At 38.1% G+C, this 24,133-nt stretch overlaps 1 protein-coding gene across 1 annotated transcript; it reads right to left on the minus strand.

Moving 5' to 3' along the window:
• Positions 1-4,139: 4,139 nt before the first annotated feature.
• LOC130926639 (uncharacterized) lies at positions 4,140-12,740 on the minus strand. Its single transcript, XM_057851659.1, has 11 exons — positions 9,094-12,740; positions 8,816-9,008; positions 8,447-8,521; positions 8,053-8,115; positions 7,592-7,660; positions 7,132-7,200; positions 6,673-6,741; positions 6,215-6,283; positions 5,756-5,824; positions 4,841-4,909; positions 4,140-4,260 (listed from the first exon to the last, which is right to left on the minus strand). The coding sequence occupies exons 2-11, from the start codon at positions 8,978-8,980 to the stop codon at positions 4,165-4,167; spliced, it is 813 nt and encodes a 270-aa protein (XP_057707642.1). The 5' UTR covers positions 8,981-9,008; positions 9,094-12,740; the 3' UTR covers positions 4,140-4,164.
• Between the last annotated feature and the right edge of the window lie 11,393 nt (positions 12,741-24,133).

The following is a 24,133-nucleotide window of genomic DNA, read 5'->3' on the forward strand; positions in this document are numbered from 1 at the left end:
TTCCTGTCATGCCAGTATCGTTGGAAGCCATCAGGACAATCAAGGTTAATTTTTTTCTCATCAGAGAATAAAACTTTCTTCCAACATTGAACGTCCCATGTTTGGTGCTCCCTTGCAAAGGCCAAATGGGCAATTTTGTGGCGTTGAAGGAGACGTGGCCTTTGAAAACATTTTTGGTTTTTGAAGCAGTTCCTTTGCAGTTGCCGCCTGATAGTTATTGGGCTGCAGTCAGCACCAGTACTGGCCTTAATTTGGGATAAGGATCGTCCCGTGTCTTGACGGAAACCCTTCGGATCCTCCGGCTCAGTGCCGTGAGATTTTTTTGGGTCTACCACTTGATTTTTTTGTTCCATAAACCTCAGGATCTTTTAAGAAATGCAAAATGACTGTCTTACTGCGTCCAACCTCAGCAGCGATGGCATGCTGTGAGAGGCCTTGTCTATGCAGCTCAACAATCCTGCCATGTTCGAAGGCAGTGAATTTTTTTGCTTATCCCATCAAGAGGTCTTGACAGTGTGATTACTTGACAGAAAATGACATGAAATCCAAATTTTTGCACAGATTTTGGCTTGTAAAGGATGTGGTCTTAAACTTTTGATCAGCTGATGAAAAGCCTATTTCAGTTAAATTGTTCTTTTCAATAAATTGCCTGCTCAAAACATTTGGTCTCTTGTTCCCATTTCTTCTTATTGCATTTTGAAACGCTACTTAGAACCTTCTTAAGATACAACAGTACAAAATGCTAATTCATGCGATTTTGTAACTGGTCTTAAGATTTTGATCAGAAGTATATGTTATTAATTCTTGTTCTTCCAAGTGGTTGAGAGAGAATTCTTATGACTTTGAAAACAAGTCAACTTTTCTCGTTGTCTTTAAAAACATTTTACCTGTAAAACCCAACATGAAAGCCTGTGTTATCTGCCATTTGAACAGCAGTCACAAAAACACAACTTAACATCTGCTAAGAAAACTAGAAAAATCCAGTTCAAAAGTTCAGTACCCTAAAAACTAAAAATTAAATAATTTGGATGACTGACAATATTTACATGGACTGTGAGGAGAATAGTACCATCCATGTTGTCAAATGATGTCGAAGCAGGTATGTCTTCCATGTCACCAAACAAAGTTGAGGCAGAAGTGTCTTCGATGTTATTGAAAGAAGTTGAGACAGCAGTGCGATCCATGGTGTCCGGCATGGTTGAGGCAGGCACATGGCTTGGGTGTCCAAAGGTCTCAGTTCTTGAGCCTAAAATGTTTATTATATAATTTAATTAGACTTTTTAGCATTTCATTTGTATGTGACATTTACTAGTTTTTTTATTTCTACCATCTAGACCAGGGGTGGGCAAACTATTACACAAAGGGCCGCAGTGGGTGCGGGTTTCCGTTCCAACCCATCAAGAGGAAACCTTTTTACCAATCTAGTGTCTTGCAAGCGCAATCAGTTGATCGCAGTCAGGTGCTTCTTGTTTCAGCAGAAACCTCATTGGTTAAACTGTCCTTTCTGGATCAGTTGGAACAAAGACCAGGACCCACTGCGGCTCTTGATGACTGGTTTGCCCACCCTTGATCTAGACTTACTGGTTACAATATCTTCATCTTCAATATTTTCAGATTTGATTTGCACCATTTTACAGCTGATGTCTACCGTTGTCTCATTATGATTTAAATATAGTTGTTCCTAAAGCCTAATATTAAGATGTCTCTTTACTCTTATAACCTTAACATCTAAACAAAGATTATGAGGGCCAGGTTACCTTTTTGTTCACGAAGGTCAGTGGTCATTTCTTTGATCGAATCATAATCATCATCATCATCATCACTAGTGGGTATGTCATCTGGGTTGATATAGAACATACTCAGGACAAAGCATTTACATTCAAAGCAAAACACAAAAATGCAAATATTGAGTCTTTATAAACAACAACAAAAAAAAAAAATCACCTTCAGGATTGATGTCAATATCATCCAGCCCTTTTCCCTGAAAGTCAGAGAGTTGTCCTTTCTCCATTGCCATCAACAGTTTGCTGACTTTTGCAAGCTGCAGGGTACTGTCTGGGAGGCGGTAAAATTCTCGGTGGACACGGATGTCGTGTCCGAGAAAGGTGGCAAGTTGATCCATTTCATTTTCTTTTAGGTTCAGTACTGTGGACAAGGTGGCAACTTGCTTCCTAAGTTTTGTGGAAGTGAGTGCTTCTGGGTGTTTTGCACCACATTGGTTTGCAAACTTGTGGAGGCAATCACAGCCTCTGTAATGTGAAAGTACAATTGGAAGGGCAAACAGGTACACATTTTTTGTGTCGACTTGACAATCATTTCTCTTGTTCACAAGGAACTCCATTGCAGAAATCATACTCGGGGTGAGAAGCACAGGTACCATTCTTGACCTTTTACCACGGATCTCAACTCTGTCAAAGTGCTTTGCAAGCTTTCTTTCTAACTCAGAAAGACACATCATAATGTCCGGATTCAACTCTGCGCGATTCCGGGATGTGAAAGACTGTAGGTCCATTTTTGAAACTTCCCCTTGCCTTTTTCTGTTAAAAAGTATGACTTGTGTCAAAGTCACCTTAGCAAGATTTCCATAGGTTATGCTGTTGGGTTTTTCCTCCAAGTCCTTCATACACTTAGCTGACTCAGTAGCAAGAAAGTTGTGCAGCAGTGAAACATCCTGTGTAAATGGTAAAACCTGTGGTTTATTCCACTTCGCTTGTTGAAGTGTACCCAATGCGGAAGCTGAAATGGTTTCATTCCAATTTTTCTCATATAGAGTAACAAACTGCTTGGCTGACTCTGCAATACTACTACAATTTGCAATAATGGCACTGCACTGCACAATGCCTGCAACTTTGGCCAAACTGTGTCCTAATTTCAGAGCCAAGGATGGAGTTTTATAAGAGTTGCTTTCCAAATCATAACCTGCAACAGCCCTCACTGCTTGGATGACATGGGGGAAGTTACCCGGCATAACAAGGTCTTCTGTGGTTTTCAACGGGGTTATAGCTCTTGCTGTTATCAATAATCTTGCCATCTCTCTCATTTTTTGGCGAATGTAGTCATTTCTTCTCTCTTGTGGTTTTCTGGCATTGTATAATGACTCACCAAGGGAAAGGATGTGTCTTTCACTCCTTACTACAGAGGAAATGTTGTCCTGGTTCATTTCACAAGCAATCTTCCAAACGGCTTCACTGACTTGTTCAGGTCTCGGTAAGACCAGCTGAATTCGTTTTTGCCCAGCCGAAGGTCCCACCTCAAAAGACTTCTGAGGGCAGTTTTTCACATGCCTCCAAAGGCTAGCTCTTGCATATAGTCCTTGACAAAACCTGCAGTGACGGTAGCCATCAGACTGTGTTGTCTTTTTGGGTCTTCGACAAGCAACCATTTCCCCAGCACCACAGTTGATCACTCTGGCATTATGAGTAAAATTTCCCTTCTTCTTAAGAAAGAGTAACAAATCTCTTCTTTCCCGGGACCTTTTATCGTAACTTAAAGCCTTTGCAACATCAGGCTGTGTACTGTGGGCAGATTCAAGGTGTCTTGCCAACTTAGAAATGGGCTTTTTACAATAAAAACAATGCTGTTTTTTGTTGTATTTGCTTTGTTTTGATGGCCTTGGCAATGGTGCTACCGTTATGGGGTGGCTAATGTATGATGTGTTCCCTGAACAATTAGCACTGCAACTTGTCACTGAAGTGCAATGATTGCTGCTTCTCGGTGATGAACCTAAACTTGTAACTATCGCTGAACTGGAGATTTCCCCACACTGTTCTGCATCCATCTCCAATGGCACATTCTTAATCACATTTTGGGGAGCAAGAAATTCTGTAATGCTCAGATCCTTACTGCAAACACTTCCATCTGAGGAATTCCCACTTGAGTCTGGAATATAGTCGATGTCTTCATAATCTGTACAATCTGAATACGGATCAGGAGAGCTCTGAAAGAAAATAGTTTTTTTTTTCTGTTTTCTTCCTCTTTTTCATTTTACATTAATATACATTTTGGATATCTATCAACACCCACTACTGCAATTCCATAACACTTGAGCATTCAAACTTTTACAGATAACATTGAAAGTAATATTTTGATTCTGACACAATTGTTTCTTTTTCCATAATTGACCATATAATCATCAAAGAACACGACATTCTGGACTAATGTATATTAATGCTTTGTAATTACCTGTTGAGAAGATATGGTAGCGTTCTCAAGAAGTTCGTGGTCCCTAGAAGGTTGAATGAGGATATTGATGCTTGTTATCTAAAGCAAACAAATACAGTATTAGAAATATTATACAACATACACAATACGAGGAACTTGACGATGGTTGAAAAGTCCATGTTCCTCTCATCTTAATAATCTTTACTTGTCAAAAAAAAAAGCTCTAAACCAACATGAAATGTGAATTGATTAAATGTAATCGCCTGTTGGAATTACACATGGTTGCTACAATAAAAGACATTTCATTGTCAAAAAACTTCTGTACTATGGCGTCAAATTCAATTGTAAAGAATAAATATTTAAGTTAACATTATCCATTGAAGGCTCTAAGGTCATTATGCTAGAATAAAGAAATTATTTATGCTGTATCACGCTGAAGACCAACAATACAGGACATGGTAGCAGACACTCACAGTGTTTGGTTGAGACAATATGAGGACATGAGTTAGGCTCAGACAAAAGATTTTTCTAAAAACACACTAGTTTTCCCACTCAAACAATATCAGGACGTGACGATGGGTAATAATTAGAATCCATTTTCCTGACGTCTAAATCTTGTTTTGATGTCAAACAAAGCTGTAAACCAACACGCAATTGTGAATTGATCAAATATAATCACCTGTTGGAATTCTCTCTTGCTCGCTTCTTCATTTTCACTTGGTTGAGTCAGGATCTCAACACATGGTATCTATAATAAACAAAAATACAGTGTCAGATAACATTTATACTATGGTGCTAGACTCAGTTATAAAGTAATAAGTAAATATGATGGAGTGAACATCGTTTACAGAAGGATCTGAGGTCATTATGCTAGATTATAGAAACTGTTTACGCTGTACCAACAAAATAGGGACATGGTAACACACACTCGTTCTTGGATGAGACAATATAAGGACATCAATTTGGTTCAGACAAAAGATTTTTCTAAAAACACACTAGTTTTCCCACTCAAACAATATCAGGACGTGACGATGGGTAATAATTAGAATCCATTTTCCTGACGTCTAAATCTTGTTTTGATGTCAAACAAAGCTGTAAACCAACACGCAATTGTGAATTGATCAAATATAATCACCTGTTGGAATTCTCTCTTGCTCGCTTCTTCATTTTCACTTGGTTGAGTCAGGATCTCAACACATGGTATCTATAATAAACAAAAATACAGTGTCAGATAACATTTATACTATGGTGCTAGACTCAGTTATAAAGTAATAAGTAAATATGATGGAGTGAACATCGTTTACAGAAGGATCTGAGGTCATTATGCTAGATTATAGAAACTGTTTACGCTGTACCAACAAAATAGGGACATGGTAACACACACTCGTTCTTGGATGAGACAATATAAGGACATCAATTTGGTTCAGACAAGGGATTTTTCCTGAAACACACTAAAGCTTTTCACACTAAAACAATATCAGGACGTGACGAAGGGTAATAATTAGAATTCATTTTCCTGACGTCTAAATCTTGTTTTGATGTTAAACAAAGCTGTAAACCAACACGCAATTGTGAATTGATCAAATATAGTCACCTGTTGGAATTCTCTCTTGCTCGCTTCTTCATTTTCACTTGGTTGAGTCAGGATCTCAACACATGGTATCTATAATAAACAAAAACACAGTGTCAAATAACATTTATACCATGGTGCTAGACTCAGTTATAAAGTAATAAGTAAATATGATAGAGTGAACATGGTTTACAAAAGGATCTGAGGTCATTAGGCTAGATTATAGAAACTGTTTACGCTGTACCAACAAAATAGGGACATGGTAACACACACTCGTTCTTGGATGAGACAATATAAGGACATCAATTTGGTTCAGACAAGAGATTTTTCCTGAAACACACTAAAGCTTTTCACACTAAAACAATATCAGGACGTGACGAAGGGTAATAATTAGAATCCATTTTCCTGACGTCTAAATCTTGTTTTGATGTCAAACAAAGCTGTAAACCAACACACAATTGTGAATTGATCAAATATAATCACCTGTTGGAATTCTCTCTTGCTGGCTTCTTCATTTTCACTTGGTTGAGTCAGGATCTCAACACATGGTAGCTATAATAAACAAAAACACAGTGTCAGATAACATTTTAAACTATGGTGCTAGACTCAGTTATAAAGTAATAAGTAAATATGATAGAGTAAACATGGTTTACAAAAGGATCTGAGGTCATTATGCTAGATTATAGAAACTGTTTACGCTGTACCAACAAAATAGGGACATGGTAACACACTCGTTCTTGGATGAGACAATATAAGGACATCAATTTGGTTCAGACAAGAGATTTTTCCTGAAACACACTAAAGCTTTTCACACTAAAACAATATCAGGACGTGACGAAGGGTAATAATTAGAATCCATTTTCCTGACGTCTAAATCTTGTTTTGATGTCAAACAAAGCTGTAAACCAACACGCAATTGTGAATGGATCAAATATAATCACCTGTTGGAATTCTGTCTTGCTTGCTTCTTCATTTTCACTTGGTTGAGTAAGGATCTCAACACATGGTAGCTAAAATAAACAAAAACACAGTGTCAAATAACATTTATACTATGGTACTAGACTCAGTTATAAAGTAATAAGTAAATATGATAGAGTGAACATGGTTTACAAAAGGATCTGAGGTCATTATGCTAGATTATAGAAACTGTTTACGCTGTACTAACAAAATAGGGACATGGTAACACACACTCGTTCTTGGATGAGACAATATAAGGACATCGATTTGGTTCAGACAAGGGATTTTTCCTGAAACACACTAAAGCTTTTCACACTAAAACAATATCAGGACGTGACGAAGGGTAATAATTAGAATCCATTTTCCTGACGTCTAAATCTTGTTTTGATGTCAAACAAAGCTGTAAACCAACACACAATTGTGAATTGATCAAATATAATCACCTGTTGGAATGCTCTATGGCTCGCTTCTTCATTTTCACTTGGTTGAGTAAGGATCTCAACACATGGTAGCTATAATAAACAAAAACACAGTGTCAAATAACATTTATACTATGGTGCTAGACTCAGTTATAAAGTAATAAGTAAATATGATAGAGTGAACATGGTTTACAAAAGGATCTGAGGTCATTATGCTAGATTATAGAAACTGTTTACGCTGTACCAACAAAATAGGGACATAGTAACACACACTCGTTCATGGATGAGACAATATAAGGACATTGATTTGGTTCAGACAAGAGATTTTTCCTGGAACACACTAAAGTTTTTCCACACTAAAACAAAATCAGGACATGACGAAGGGTAATAATTAAAATCAATTTTCCTGATGTCTAAATATTGTTTTGATGTCAAACAAAGCTGTAAACCAACACACAATTGTGACTTGATCAAATGTAATCACCTGTTGGAATACATTCTGGCTCGCTTCGTCATTTTCACTTGGTTGAGTCAGGATCTCAACACTTGGTAGCTATAATAACCAAAAATACAGTGTCAGATAACATCTATACTGTGGTGCTAGACTCAGTTATAAAGTTCTAAGTAAATATGATAGTGAACATCATGTACTGAAGGATCTAAAGTCATTATGGTAGACTATAGAAATTGTTTATGCAATACTGCCCTAATAACCATTAACACATTGGCATGGTAGCACACACTGTTTGGATAAAAAAAGTTGGATGTTCAGACAATGAAGACTGAAGACTTCTAAAACACTCTCAAGTCCTTCCGGCTTAAACAATATGAGTAGAGGACGACGGGTGCTAACGTGTGTCCAGCTTCCTCTTGTCTTTATAGTCTTTAGTTGTGAAACAAAGCTCTATACCACCACGCAAATGTGAACGGATCAAATGTAATTACCTTTTGGTATGATGCAGATGATCTCAGACTCACTTCTTCGTTTTGTATTGGTTGATTTTGTGTCTGCAATAAAACAACAAAACAGCATCAGAATAGTTTAGTACCATAGCACCTGACTATTCTATTATGTGATGTTCACACTTGTGTTTGGGAAAATTATTCACAGAATAGTTTGGGTTATACGGACATCCATTAGTTTTACAATAAGATATCAAACACGCAAATTGTTCTTGCTAAAATGAAAAGAGAGCAAGGTGATGGAAATTAACTCTATTTCATTTTCTTAACTTCTCATTGTTTTTTTTTTCTTGTGTGTGGTTTTTTTTCTTCGTTGTTTTGTTTCAGACAAAGCTGCCAAAAAACACACACATGTGAACTGGGCAAAAGTAATCACCTGATGAAATGATGCATATATCTGACTCTGTTCTTGGTCTCCAGAAGGCTGAGTAAGGGTCTTAACACTCGGTATCTGTCACAATACAGTATCAGAAATATTCAGTTAGAAAGCATCTGATTAACTCTTAAATTATTGTTGATTCTTGTTTCGTTTACTGAAGGATCTGGGCTCATGCCAGACATTAAAAACATATAACTGTACACCTGTAAAATCCATGTATGTGAACTTATCTTTATCAAGGATGTACTTTTAAAATCGGATCGCCAAAAGAGAGCGAGAGATGTTTTTTTTTTTTTTTTTTTTTTTTAAATAATCTAACAATTAATCAGTTTCATTGTCTATAATTGATTAGCAGTATTTCCTTACCATTGCTCGCCATGGCCACTGACATTCTCCATAGTCGTAGGTTATTTCATCCCCTGCTTGGATGTTTTCAAGAGCAAACAAGCAAAGATGTGGTTTACCCTTTATGGTCAACTTTTTCATTCTGCAGTTTGGGCCTTTATTAGCATCATTCGCCAATCGGCCCATTGAGTCATCTTCACGTGAGGCATCAATGCTGAAATTGAACACATCGCAAATGTTTTATCTGTTTAAACCTTAATGTTAAGAACACATTTATATTTATAAAGTCCTTTACTTACCACCACGTGCTACCATTCCATTCAAAATCAAAGAGGAAAGAATTTTGTTTTTCTGTGTACTTTTTCTGCCTCTTCTCCCGTTCATACTGTGAGATTAACTCCCCACGGTACTCCAACACAAAGGATCCCTTTTCAATTAGTTCATTGGTAAAGACACCACGTCCTAATAGGAAAAAAAATCCTTATTAGTGTAATGTAAAACAACCTAAATTAAGTTGAAACTTAAACTTGAAACTTGAAACCATGAAAGACAATGAAACCATGAAAGACAATGTGGAAAAAAAAACAGAAAATGACATTGTTTGATTTTTAAAGTATTTCCAAATTACAGTGGAAAAAAAGTATTTGGTCACTTACAAACAAGCAAGATTTCTGGCTGTCAAAGAGGTCTAACTTCTTCTAACGAGGTCTAACGAGGCTCCACTCGTTACCTGTATTAAAGGCACCTGTTTTAACTCATCCATCCATCCATCCATCCATCTTCCGCTTGCTCCGGGGTCGGGTCGCGGGGGTTTTAACTCATTATCGTTACAAAATACACCTGTCCACAACTTCAGTCAGTCACACTCCAAACTCCACTATGGCCAAGACCAAAGAGCTGTCGAAGGACACCAGAGACAAAATGGTAATCCTGCACCAGGCTGGGAAGACTGAATCTGCAATAGGTTAAACTAACCTGTAAAGAAATCAACTATGGGAGCAATTATTAAAACATACAAGACCACTGATAATCTCCCTCGATCTGGGGCTCCATGCAAGATCTCACCCCGTGATGTCAAAATGATAACAAGAACGGTGAGCAAAAATCCCAGAACCACCTGGGGGGACCTAGAGAATGACCTACAGAGAGCTGGAACCACAGTAACAAAGGCTACTATCAGTAACACAATGCGCTACCAGGGACTCAAATCCTGCACTGCCAGACGTGTCCCCCTGCTGAAGAATGTACACGTCCAGGGCCGTCTGCGGTTCGCTAGAGAGCATTTGGATGATCCAGAAGAGGACTAGGAGAATGTGTTATGGTCAGATGAAACCAAATAGAATTTTTTGGTAGAAACACAGGTTGTCGTGTTTGGAGGACAAAGAACACTGATTTGCATCCGAAGAACACCATACCCACTGTGAAGCATGTGGGTGGAAACATCATGCTTTGGGGCTGTTTTTGTGCAAAGGGACCAGGACGACTGATCTGTGATCACTGATCCCAAAACACACAGCCAGGGGAACAAAGGAGTGGCTGTGTAAGAAGCATTTCAAGTTCCTGGAGTGGCCTAGCCAGTCTCCAGATATCAACCCCATAGAAAAATTTTTGATGATGTTGAAAGTCCGTGTAGCCCAACGACAGCCCCAAAACATCACTGCTCTAGAGGAGATCTGCATGGAGGAATGGGCCAAAATACCAGCAACAGTGTGTGAAAAGCTTGTGAAGAGTTACAGAAAAGGTTTGGCCTCCGTTATTGCCAACAAAGGGTACATAACAAAGTATTGAGATGAACTTTTGGTATTGACCAAATACTTATTTTCCACCATGATTTGCAAATAAATTATTTAAAAATCAAACAATGTGATTTTCTGGGGGGTTTTCCCCCACACATTCTGTCTCTCATGGTTGAGGGTTACCCATGTTGACAATTACAGGCCTCTCTAATATTTTCAAGTGGGAGAACTTGCACAATTAGTGGTTGACTAAACACTTATTTGCCCCACTGTAATTATAAAAATTATAAGTTTTTAAATTTATGTTAAAGACTGCCTCTTTTTTCCTCCTCAAGTATGCTTCTTAACTGACTATTGTTTGGTCAATTAATCAATTAAGCAATATTACCCAAACACTTTTTTATGGGCACAGATAATTTGATACGCATTTTATACATTTCAAATGCATGTTATTTTATCCCCAAAATTCATGAAGAGCAACGGCTGGAATGGCTGGAATTTTGTCAATGTATCCTGTTGATACTGTAATTTGTGACTTTTCCAGCCCCAATAATACGTTTTCAAATAAATGGATTAGTGACAATGCCTGTCAGTCAGTCATCCAGATGTTATCAACTTATTTCCTTCCTATGTTTTTTTGTGAATGTGATTTCATTAATGATGACATTGTTTTAGATATTTAATTTTGATAAATGCTTATGCGGTATGTTTGATTAAAATTATTATTATAATCATGAATATGTACATATAAGTGAAAAATAGTTTTTTAATGATAAAAGAATTCACAATTTTCCAATTCGATCACCTAATTTAGTAAATAATACCTCATAAAAGATACTTATAAGTGATCTCCATGCAATAACCACAGGAACAATACTTTATGTATTTCAGTACATACCTTTATAGTTATTGATCCACTGGACTTTTAAGCAAGGCCTGTCAACTCCAGATAAAATAAACTGAGTAGCCTCAGATTCAGGACTGAGCCTGGCTCTTCTTTTCATCATGCTCATCACCATGGAAATATCTACAAACATTTATAAAAAATTACAGATTTCAATAAATTTGGTGCGAAGGCCAAAAGACAAGGGAACATGTTTCAATCTGTTAACAGCAAAACATTACATAAAGTATTAACCTAATGAAGTACCAACAAATCAAACAACTGCCATACTTCAATTACCAAAGTATTTTACTTCCACTACACGTAATGAGTAATTGATATACATATGCATTAGCGGTATTTATGTTGGAAAATATCAGCTAGGATATATATTAGTTAATATATATTATAGCTGATATTTTCTGGTAAATATATAGTATTATCTACTGTTAATTCCAATACATCTTTTTCCTGCAATAAATTTTGGTGACCAGTTAAATGACATTGCAGCTTAAACACAGCAGGTCTATGAGACATTTGTATGGTGAGCTAGCTAGCACATACTGTAGCTATCTAATTATTTCCAGCTAGCACGGGTGGGCATTGTTGAAAAAAGTTACTTTTAACACCAACTTCTACTCTCTGTTACTTCTGATACAAGTAAAGCAATGACTTACCATTTATTGGGCAGACATTCCACAGTTTGAGTCCAAACTCCAGAGCATGTTATTTGGCCTCAATTTAGCAGGCTAGCTGGCTAATTAGCCAACCTAGTGTCAGCTGCTGTGCGTGTAATATTGAAGAACACTGCATAAAGAAGCTTTTACTCCTGAGGTGGATGTAGGCTTGGTTAGCCTAATAACTATCTTACCCTACTAGATGTATTGTCACTCAAAACTAGAATCTGGTTGTGTCTTTTTCAGAGAATTTACTATGGTGTGACTGCAGGCCTATCTTAATCCCGCCTCACCTGTTGTAATGTGTTTGTGAGTCAAAAAAAAGTGAAATATGAGGACCTGTGCAGTGACGTCACTGAAAGTGTGTGAAAAGTGTGTTAAAGTACAGAAGATGGCCACTAGGTGTTAAAATAAAAAGTGAGTCGATTGTTAAACACACTTTCACACTGAATTTCCCAAAATTATGACATTTTAGGACATGCGTTTTTTTTTGTGTGGGAGCATTCTGGGAGGCCTCCCGGTGTCGTAGACGGCGTGGAAAAATGAGGACCCGAAAAATGTCCTTATTTTTCCACAGGTCCTGAGAGTGAAGGTGTGTTATCATAAAATTGTCCTGATTTGTCATGAAAACAAACGCACACACACACACACACACACACACACACACACACACACACACACACACACACACACACACACACACACACACACGAGCCTTGACGTGAGTGCATGAAATGATGTGGGTGCGTCAGTTTGCACCGACTCGGCCATGTGTGCAATAATGAAATATTGCTCGTTCGGCGCACAGAATGAAAATCGAAAATTGTAAGGCTTATTCTTTTCTTCATTTTATTTTTTTATGACTGTGGTCAAGCCCGCTTCGTGCTTAAAAGCAGAGTTCAAGCTAGGCGCCAATGTCTACATGGCTGCCGTCATCTGCGCCTCTTGCTCTTTGCTGACGTCATTGCTGCATGAATTCCGATTTGGGAGTCTTGACAGTTCAGACTGTCAGTCACATTCTGAAAAAATGTGGCCCAGATCGGATTTGAATTACATACGAAAGTGACTCAGATCGGATTTGAAATGGTCCACTTCTATGCGACTTGTCCCGTTCAGACCGTCAAGTTAATGCCTGACTCGAGTCGGAAAAACACGAAAAAATCGGATTCGTGCATTAAGACCTGTGGTATGAACCTAGCCTTAGTGTCCCGGCTGGCATGTGAACGCCTTGGGATCCCTCAAGAAGAGCTACAGTGGGGCAAATAAAGTATTTAGTCTACCATTAAAAGTTCTCCTATTTGAAAAGATTAGAGAGGCCTGTAATTGTCAACATGGGTAAACCTCAAACATGAGAGACATATTGTGGGAAAAAAAAAAAAAAAACAGAAAATCACATTGTTTGATTTTTAAAGAATTTCCAAATTAGAGTGGAAAATAAGTATTTGGTCACCTACAAACAAGCAAGATATCTGGCAGTCAAAGAGGTCTAACTTCTTCTAACGAGGTCTAACGAGGCTGCACTCGTTACCTGTATTAATGGCACCTGTTTTAACTCATTATCGATATAAAAGACACCTGCCCACAACCTCAGTCAGCCACACTCCAAACTCCACTATGGCCAAGACCAAAGAGCTGCCGAAGGACAATTGGGAGCAATGTGATTTACTGTTTTTTTTTTGTTTTTTTTTCCACATTCTGTCTCTCATGGTTGAGGTTTACCCTCGTTGACAATTACAGGCCACTCTCATATTTTCAAGTGGGAGAACTCACACAATTAGTGGTTGACTAAATATTTATTTGCCCCACTGTAGATGAAGTGGCTCGGGAGAGGGAAGTCTGAGCTTCCCTGCTGAAGCTGCCGCCCCTGCAATCGCACCTCGGATAACCGGGAGAAAATGGATGAATGGATAGATATGAATGCCTCAGAATCATGGGGTCTTCTTCACAAATGAGAATCAGCAGGAAATAAATCGGATGGATGGATTTGTTTTTATTTTGTTATCGGAGTATATAACTTTTTTCAAGAAAATATTGTGTGCACTTTGTAGTTAGTTAAATTCCTTCACTTTTACAAAAAAAAAAAAAGTGTTGGTACATTTTCTTACTTTACTTTAGGCCTACCCAAAGTGCACTGAGCTAAGACATCAAAATGAAGATAGGTACCGAACCTTTTCAAAACCGTCTCATTCCATTTATTGGACAAAGAGGTACCCTGTGTATGACTTTAGGTGTATTTAAATGTATAAAAGTTGGCATATGTGAACTATTGTAACCTCTGATCTGCATGTGGTGAATGTAAAAAATATATACAGTGCCTTGCAAAAGTATTCGGCCCCTTTGAATCTTGCAACCTTTCGCCACATTTCAGGCTTCAAACATAAAGATATGAAATTTAATTTTTTTGTCAAGAATCAACAACAAGTGGGACACAATCGTGAAGTGGAACAACATTTATTGGATAATCTAAACTTTTTTAACAAATAAAAAACTCAAAAGTGGGGCGTGCAATATTATTCAGCCCCTTTACTTTCAGTGCAGCAAACTCACTCCAGAAGTTCAGTGAGGATCTCTGAATGATCCAATGTTGTCCTAAATGACCGATGATGATAAATAGAATCCACCTGTGTGTAATCAAGTCTCCGTATAAATGCATCTGCTCTGTGATAGTCTCAGGGTTCTGTTTAAAGTGCAGAGAGCATTATGAAAACCAAGGAACACACCAGATAGGTCCGAGATACTGTTGTGGAGAAGTTTAAAGCCAGATTTGGATACAAAAAGATTTCCCAAGCTTTAAACATCTCAAGGAGCACTGTGCAAGCCATCATATTGAAATGGAAGGAGCATCAGACCACTGCAAATCTACCAAGACCCGGCCGTCCTTCCAAACTTTCTTCTCAAACAAGGAGAAAACTGATCAGAGATGCAGCCAAGAGGCCCATGATCACTCTGGATGAACTGCAAAGATCTACAGCTGAGGTGGGAGAGTCTGTCCATAGGACAACAATCAGTCGTACACTGCACAAATCTGGCCTTTGTGGAAGAGTGGCAAGAAGAAAGCCATTTCTCAAAGATATCCATAAAAAGTCTCATTTAAAGTTTGCCACAAGCCACCTGGGAGACACACCAAACATGTGGAAGAAGGTGCACTGGTCAGATGAAACCAAAATTGAACTTTTTGGCCACAATGCAAAACGATATGTTTGGCGTAAAAGCAACACAACTCATCACCCTGAACACACCATCCCCACTGTCAAACATGGTGGTGGCAGCATCATGGTGTGGGCCTGCTTTTCTTCAGCAGGGACAGGGAAGATGGTTAAAATTGACGGGAAGATGGATGCAGCCAAATACAGGAACATTCTGGAGGAAAACCTGTTGGTATCTGCACAAGACCTGAGACTGGGATGGAGATTTATCTTCCAACAGAACAATGATCCAAAACATAAAGCCAAATCTACAATGGAATGGTTAAAAAATAAACGTATCCAGGTGTTAGAATGGCCAAGTCAAAGTCCAGACCTGAATCCAATCGAGAATCTGTGGAAAGAGCTGAAGACTGCTGTTCACAAACACTCTCCATCCAACCTCACTGAGCTCGAGCTGTTTTGCAAGGAAGAATGGACAAGAATGTCAGTCTCTCGATGTGCAAAACTGATGGACACATACCCCAAGCGACTTGCAGCTGTAATTGGAGCAAAAGGTGGCGCTACAAAGTATTAACGCAAGGGGGCCGAATAATATTGCACGCCCCACTTTTCATTTTTTTATTTGTTAAAAAAGTTTAAATTATCCAATAAATTTTGTTCCACTTCACGATTGTGTCCCACTTGTTGTTGATTCTTGACAAAAAATTAAAATTTTATATCTTTATGTTTGAAGCCTGAAATGTGGCGAAAGGTTGCAAGGTTCAAGGGGGCCGAATACTTTTGCAAGGCACTGTATATACTGTATATATTAGGGTTGTTCCGATCATGTTTTTTTGCTCCCGATCCGATCGTTTTAGTTTGAGTATCTGCCGATCCTGATATTTCCCGATCCGATTGCTTTTTTTTGCTCCCGATTCAATTCCAATCATTCCCGAAATTTTTTCCCGATCATATACATTTTGGCAATGCATTAAGAAAAAAATGAATAAAATTCAGACGAATATATACATTCAACATACAGTACATAAGTACTGTATCTGTTCTATATCTATTATGACAATAAATCCTCAAGATGGCATTTACACTATTAACATTCTTTCTGTGAGAGGGATCCACGGATAGAAAGACTTGTGACTTTGAAAATTGTGACTAAATATTGCCATCTAGTGTATTTGTTGAGCTTTTAGTAAATGATACTGTAGACATGCATGATGGGAAGTGGAACCATGACTGTGCGTAATGCTACCAATTGATAAATCTTCTCTGCATTGGGAAATACCATAAGGTGTTAAGAAAAAGATCAATTGCTACCTTGCTTCCCCACATTGCTTCCCATGATATTTCTACTCATAGGGAGAGGGATTGTAAGGCTTTAGCCAATTAAAAAAAGGCTCCAAAGGCTGCCAAAATTCACTCTACTCATTATACACTGCCTTTTATCTCCCTATATAGGTAAAACAGCGCCATTACAGATTGAGCGCGACAATGCCTGAGTGGGTCGTGCAGCGCATGCATTAATTGCGTTAAATATTTTAACGTGATACATTTTTTAAAAAATTATTTACCACCGTTATCGGGATAAAGTTGATAACCCTACCTTAAGCCTAAACTAAAGACTCTGGATGAGTGTAACATATTATGTCTGTAACGTTAAATACAATTAGAAAACGATTTAATTAAACATATATATATATATATATATTAAAAAAAAGGCATGGCCAAAATTTTTTTGCCGATTCCGATACTTTGAAAATGACGTGATCGGACCCGATCAATCGATCGGGACATCTCTAATATATATGGATATATTTTTTAAGGTTGTTGTCAGGTAATCCTGCTATGAGTCATTCTAGCAATGTACAAGTGAAAGACATGCAACTGTCAAAACTCCAAACAAAGGAGAAGAAACAGGTCGACATGGACCAGGCTCGCTGATAGCACATGTTTACCTGTTTCTCCGCTTTTGTTCTCAATCCCATTGCTCAGAGGCAGGATGTCAGAGGGTATTGGAGGACTTGCGCATGGGCTCACTGTGATCTGCTTTCACTCAGGCTTTGTCACGTCACGGTGTTCTTGCACAAAAGACATACATGTTCACACAAACACGCTTCCAGGGGCTACTCCTTCTCAAATGTTGGAATTCCACAGCACACCGGGCTACCTTATAAAATCTCCAATGAAACTCCTGATGTTCATTCTCCCCTTCCTAATCGTAAACAGACTCGCACGTAGCGCAACCGCCGCGCCCTTTAATAGCTCTTCAAATAATACTTATTCTTTTTGTAGTGATTTATGAAGGCCATAAAAGTCTTCAAAGTGCAGTGTAATCTTTCATTAGGGATTGCAAGGATGGTTCAAGCCATATCTGTTCTTGATTGTGTGTAATCATCCTGTTATACCTTTTCATTTTATGGTGACAGAGATCATAAAAACAGTCTTGTTAAAGAAACACCTTCTCAACATTTGGATTTTCTTGTTAACACACACTTACTCACGGTTACATTTAATTTTGTGTGTGTGTGTGTGTGTGTCTGTCTGTTCTAAATGGTACAATATTGCTAATTACAGGTCGAGAATACTGAAAGACTAGATTTGGAAGGAGATACAAGATTAAAAAGTTTGGACAAACCCAGGAACTTTAGCAAACCACTGTATAATATAGATAGCACCATCCTTATGTTTGGTTAGTTTCTCAAAACATTCTATGTTGGATGTATTCAGAGTCCAGTTTTTCATTGTGACATGGGGGAGGGGGGGCTCCAGTCAAGGTATTTGACCCATACAACCTTCGACCCCCAGATGATTGAAGTGGCGGCTTTCCTTGCTCTGGTGCTCCAGCCTCGAGACAAGGTGACGAGTCCTTTAGGAGCTCTCTGGTTGCACAGTTTTGGAACAAGGGTAGAAATTGCGAAAGAAGGGAGATAGGGTGGGAGGGTAGGCGCCGGCTTTTGTTGGGAGCATTGTTGTAATTCGCCTACCGAAGCTTAGGTTTTAAGACATAATGCCCAAGCCAGGAGCGTGGCTACGTTGTGCTGTGACCTTGAGTGGGCTTAATGGGTGTCACTGTGACTATGTTGCTGTGGGGCATTTCTGGTTCAGGTAACCTGGATGAGTCATTTACTGTAGTTCCTCCTGGACGGCAATTTATAATACTTAATATGTACTATTAACAATTTGATGGTAATCTTCTGTTTTATCTACCATATAGTCGGACTATTGACTAGGCTTTGCAAGCATTTGGTGAAGGTATTTGTGGAGGTAAATTAACATTGCTACACAACAGCCCCAGCTATGTTTGTTAAATATCTATATTTTATTCTAAAATACCCAAATGATTAAAGATTACTGCCCCTAGTTCAATTTCTGACACATGTTGAAACCTGCCTGTTTTAAGAGGGCTGTCCTATCTCATTCAATGAGTCCAGTGTCTGAAAACAGCAAATGCACCAGTACTGTATTTTCATTTTTGGAGGAAGTACGTTATCACCAGGTGGACAAGTTTCCACTTTTCAAATAGAATTGTTACACATCCATTTGACAGCCCATTTTTTGGTAGTGTGCTATCTACAATAAGTAACATTACATTAGTGAAATTAGTACATTACATTAGTAAAATTTTTAACAATGTATTCGTCAAAAACCTGAAAACAAATTTTTGAATTTGTCAACTTTGTTAAACATACATTAAGGTATGATTTTATTCTCTAGTTCATGTGGAAGTTTGTTAATTAATTTATTTATTGTATTTTTTTTTTTTTAATAAGTGGCTTTTGGTAAAAATCTCCCCTAACGTTATTTTCCCCTTTTAGCCCTGATACATCAATTGTCGTGTTACACTTCAACTAAGCCAATAATCTCTTTTAGTTTTCACCTTGTGTGTGCCTCAAGGTCAAATGACTTTTCTCTCTTTAGGGTTCTCAAATGTTGCTTTGCTGCTCCCTGGGTCATGCCTACTAATCCCTAGTTACTCAAGTCCTGCTGGATTTCTCCCATGGGCAGCAGAAACCAGATCCCCAAACCCCCTGAAGCTGGCCCAAGATGTCCACAGAGATAAGCGTCCTGAGCTCACTCCCAGTCAGGGGGTCTTAGGCAAGAATTCGGAGACACATCATCACAAATCCATTAAGGCCAGCCCACTAGTTTAACAACAAACTCCAGCTGCAGCCACTACACCTTTTAAACCTTGCGTGCAGTCTCAGAAACTTGGCTGGAGCAGGTACTGTACTAGACCAAACCCCTTATTCTCTTCTACAATTTTGAATTAGAGGAGATGGGAGTAGGCCAATTTTAGTAGCTTGTGGTGTGTAGTCAATAACAATAGCCTCATGAAATACTAAGCACAAAAATATTGTCTCCTGTTGGTGTTTCTCTCAGCCTTTAATGAAGGGTGCAAAATAAAATTCGATACAACTGGTGTGGGTGTTAAAGGGAGCCACGGATAGAAAGGCTTGTTGTTCTTAAAAGATAAATGTTATTATGAGTTAAAATATGTTTACATTTTTATACAATTTGTAAAACTAGTTTAACTAGTAAGTCGCCATTGCTGTTGATGTCGCAGGGCGGTGACGTCACATGGTTACACTGCCGAACTTCCAGCGTATGACCCTAGCGACATGAATATATCATCTGTTTAACCCTTTCAATTTGAACCCGAGGAGGGCATTAATGAGCATGACAGCAATATCGATATTTCACAAAACCAGCAGCAAAAGCAAAATGAACAGGAAAGACAAGATGAGATAAGAGTAGGGGAAAAAACTGTGTTCTGCCACAATGTGCTACACTGGCGAAACGTCTACAAGAGGTGAATTTGACACCCAAAAAACATACTAAGGATGCCTTAAGAAAATACTTAAGTGTAGTAATATCAAATAAGGGTGGTTACTTTACTAATGTGGTCAACGGATCAACAATCTGCTTTAAGGCTACCAAAATAAAACACAATGCTTAAAATTATGAGAGGGAAACACATGCAACAATTATTTTAAGGAAATGAAAATGTAATAAAAGACTCAGTAAAAACACAAATAGTAATTACTTGCCGCTTTTAAACGTTGTGTGAATGTGTTGGACGTCTCGCCAGTGTTGTCACAGATTACTTAAAAAGTAATTTATTTGCTGATTACGCCTCAAAAAAGTAATCTAGTTACTTCAGTGATTACGTTATTATCAAAGTAACTAAGTTACTTTAAATTTGATCAATTACTTTTTTACCAATTTTTCTCCCTTTACGGCCTCAACATAAGAATGACAACAGAAAAATGTCATCGCATGTAATTTAATTTTTCACATAAGGCTTAATATTCGAGTTAGCGGGGGTTTAATTAGTTGAGGGAGTTGATTTCAACCACCATTTACTTGTGCTAGCATAGCCACTCCGGAGCCCTGAAACCAACAAATAACTGACAAACTGCACAGAATTTGTTCAAATCAACTCCAACGACTGATTAAACCCCGGCTAAATTAGAAAATGTGACATGTGATGTCACTTCCATGACTGCAGTACTCTTCATTCTACATAAATTATGAGGCAATAACAAAATAGTAACGCGCAGGCATCAAGGAAAGTCACAATCAGATTACTGATTCAGAAAAATAAATGCGTTAGATTGCTCGTTACTGAAACAAAGTAATCAGATTACAGTAACGCTTTACTTAGTAACGCGTTACTGACAACACTGCGTCTCGCCACGTAGAAGAAATTGGAGTAACCCGGTAGTGTTTGTCTAGTGACAGTGACAATCTACGTCATCATCCCGAGCCTCCATTGCGCGCATAAAACATGCCGTACTCCGTGGGTCAAACATGTACTAAATACTGTATTATAGAATTTTAAATCAATGGCAATATTGTATGTGTTTCTAATAACATATTTTAGTAAAAGAGAACAATTGTGGCTTATTAGACTATAAGTCTTTAAGTCCGAGGTTTCCTTCAAAGTGCCCTCCATCTCTATCTGGTTCTTGATTCTGAAAGGGAGCTACTTGGGAATATTTATTTGTAAAAGCCAAAATATTTGCCGAAAATTGATGTGTTATGCCTAAATAGCTGATTTCATCGTCAATTTCAGGCGCTGGACATTGAAACTTTTTTGTGTGTCCTGTTACGAAAAGCATCCACACTGTTCAGGGTGCTTGTGATTGGTCGTAATAAGCTTTGATTTTCATTAAGAAAATATTTTCTTACTCCAGTGTTCCACACTTAGTCAGCTAGGATAGACTACAGTATGCATGCAAACATATTGAGGATAAGATATCCCAAACTCCAAGAACATGCAAGCAGCTGAAGATTGAACTTTTTGACAGTCACAGCATATTAGATGCATGATTTTATGTTTTTCTTTTTTTTCCCTACAGAATGTGTGGCTCATTTTATCCTAAGCTGCAATTGCACATTGCGTTCAGCTTGTGTGGTAGAGGCCACTTTGAGTGATTCTGCAAATAAAATTGTCTGTTTGAGACCGCGCTGCATCATGCCTGTGGCCTTGGCAAGTGTGCGTCGCCTGCATGGGAGGCATTTGGCGGTTGGGCGACAAAATATAGAGAGAGGCAGCCGACTACTGTGTTGTTTGCGGTGCAGTGTTCCGCTTGCAGTGCTGAAGGACAACACTTGTGTACATCGACCATAAGTGGGAGACTCCAGTTCATTCTTTCCCCACATTTGGGGCTTCCATGCGGTGTTTCGCCTCCTGCAACTGCATTGTGTTTTGTGTGTATTTGTCTTGAGTGTGTCAAGACTGCCACAGCCTTCAATTAACAGACCATTTAGTGGCCATCGTTGAAACCATGATTGTGAAACAAACAAACCAATCCTGAGGATTTCCCAACCATTTGGGAAAGTGCTTTACTATGTGGACCATTAAATTGTATTCTGGGCAGCTCATTTAAAGTTTTTATTTACTGTTGCATAAACTAAATTTTATGTTTGGAAATATTCGGTTTAAATGTGATAGTTTATCACATATATATTTTAAGATTTCCACCCCCTAACCAGATATCAAAAAGTGAAGAAAGCCTCTGTGCGTAGTGTTTCTTGATGCATTCTTTCAAGGACCCTCTAGTTCACATTGGAGTTAGTTGTTAACCCAAACTTGTATGCCAGTTGCAATGTGCTTTAGTTTGTTGCTAACCTATGCCAGCACAGCAGTAAAATTAAAATAAAGTTTCAGATGAAAAGGACTTCTCTTGCTAAATAACAGAGTTATCAAATGAAAAACCTCAAGCGGGATACGTGATCATTCTTTTTCCATTATTGCTGCATTAACTAGTTTATTATGTCCTTTCATAGACTTCACTATCAGTTGACGAGAAACGGGACGCAGGGCCGCTCCATAGGGGGCCTATTTTCAAAAACTTTAAATTCCAATATTTTCAAAACCAAAGCCGCTAGCGACCTAAAACCAAAAAAGGCCCCTCCCTCAGGCATATATGAGTCTCCATGAGCAGCAGCATCAAAAAAATCAAAGTCGTTCCCTAATAAAATTCTGATTATTTTTTTATATAAGCATAACAGACCTTAAAATGGTTATAAAATTCTCAGATTTTACGCTACATGCACAAAAATCACCAAATTCAAGATCAATAGTAAAATTTAACATTTAAATGTTTGCTCGAAATAGCGACTTTTTTTTTTTTTTTTAAATACATATTTAGTGCAATTTTGATGTGTTTTATACAGCTAATAAATCACTCAAACTTCACACTTTGATATATGAGGAAAGCATGCAGAATCATCTTAAGTTTACTCAACAAAAGCTAATTTTGCAATTTTCTCTATACAATCACAACTTATTTAGGTTGAATTCCGATGTCACTATTGTCTCAGCATGTCTTCCCAGCTATCTGACACTCGTCGTTTTTAGATTTAAATATTACATAAAATAAAACGTGTAAAAGCCAAAAAAAATTTGTGTTGACGCTATTGTGTATGGATACAAATCCAACACGGCGGCCGTCACAAAACAAACAGCTTTTTAAATTGAAAGTTCTAGTACTGTAAATAAATTCGTAAATCCCAGAATTTCAATGAATACGAACGCACTGTAAAACAGTCTAGATTATCGGTTAGAAGCAAAAAACCGGGCAGTTATCATTCATTTTATGTTTTTCAAGGTAAAGTTATGTAAATTTTTTCCATTTTTTTCTAAACATTTCAAAGTGCATGCATGGTGCTATTTAATATAATAATTAACTTGAATCCTCCACCAAATCGCTCTTGAGGCACGCCTGCCAGCTTGTACGCACTAAAATTTTCATCCTGTTTCAACCTAAATCCGGCGTTGGAACACAGCATGTGTTTGACTTTATCCCGGTCGAAGCTGCAATGACGCTCTGCCTGGACCGGCCCCCTATGGGAAGCTTTGGCGCAGTGTCTGTACTTGTCTCTTCAACTGATGTGAAGTCTATGGTCCTCTTTTGATCTCTAAACATTGTGTATTGGTACCATTTGAAGTCGTGTAACTCCTGTATTTTAATATACCGTAATTTCCCGAATATAAGGCGCACCCGTGTATAACGCACACCCCAAATTTACTTGTAAAATCTAGGGAAAATTATTGTACCCGTGTATAACGCGTACCCTAATTTTAGCACCAATAAATAGAAGAATACAAGAAAACAGAGCTTGTGTATAGCTACAGAAATGTCATTTTACTCACTGGTGAAACACAGCACAAGCATAGCACATTGGTAGTTCAAAACATTACCGTAAACTGACAATATGTACGGTAATAATATGATCTGACAACTTCTCCAACTTACCAGAATCCAGGAGAAAACAAAACAAATGTGACTTTTCTTTCAAAGGCTGCTGTGTAACTTGCTCGTTTCATCATGATGAATAAATGTTTCTTCCATGGATTGATACGGTAAAATAAAAGTGAGGATTGAAGTTGGAAA

Source organism: Corythoichthys intestinalis, chromosome 1, assembly GCF_030265065.1.
Source record: "Corythoichthys intestinalis isolate RoL2023-P3 chromosome 1, ASM3026506v1, whole genome shotgun sequence".
Taxonomy (NCBI): domain Eukaryota; kingdom Metazoa; phylum Chordata; class Actinopteri; order Syngnathiformes; family Syngnathidae; genus Corythoichthys; species Corythoichthys intestinalis.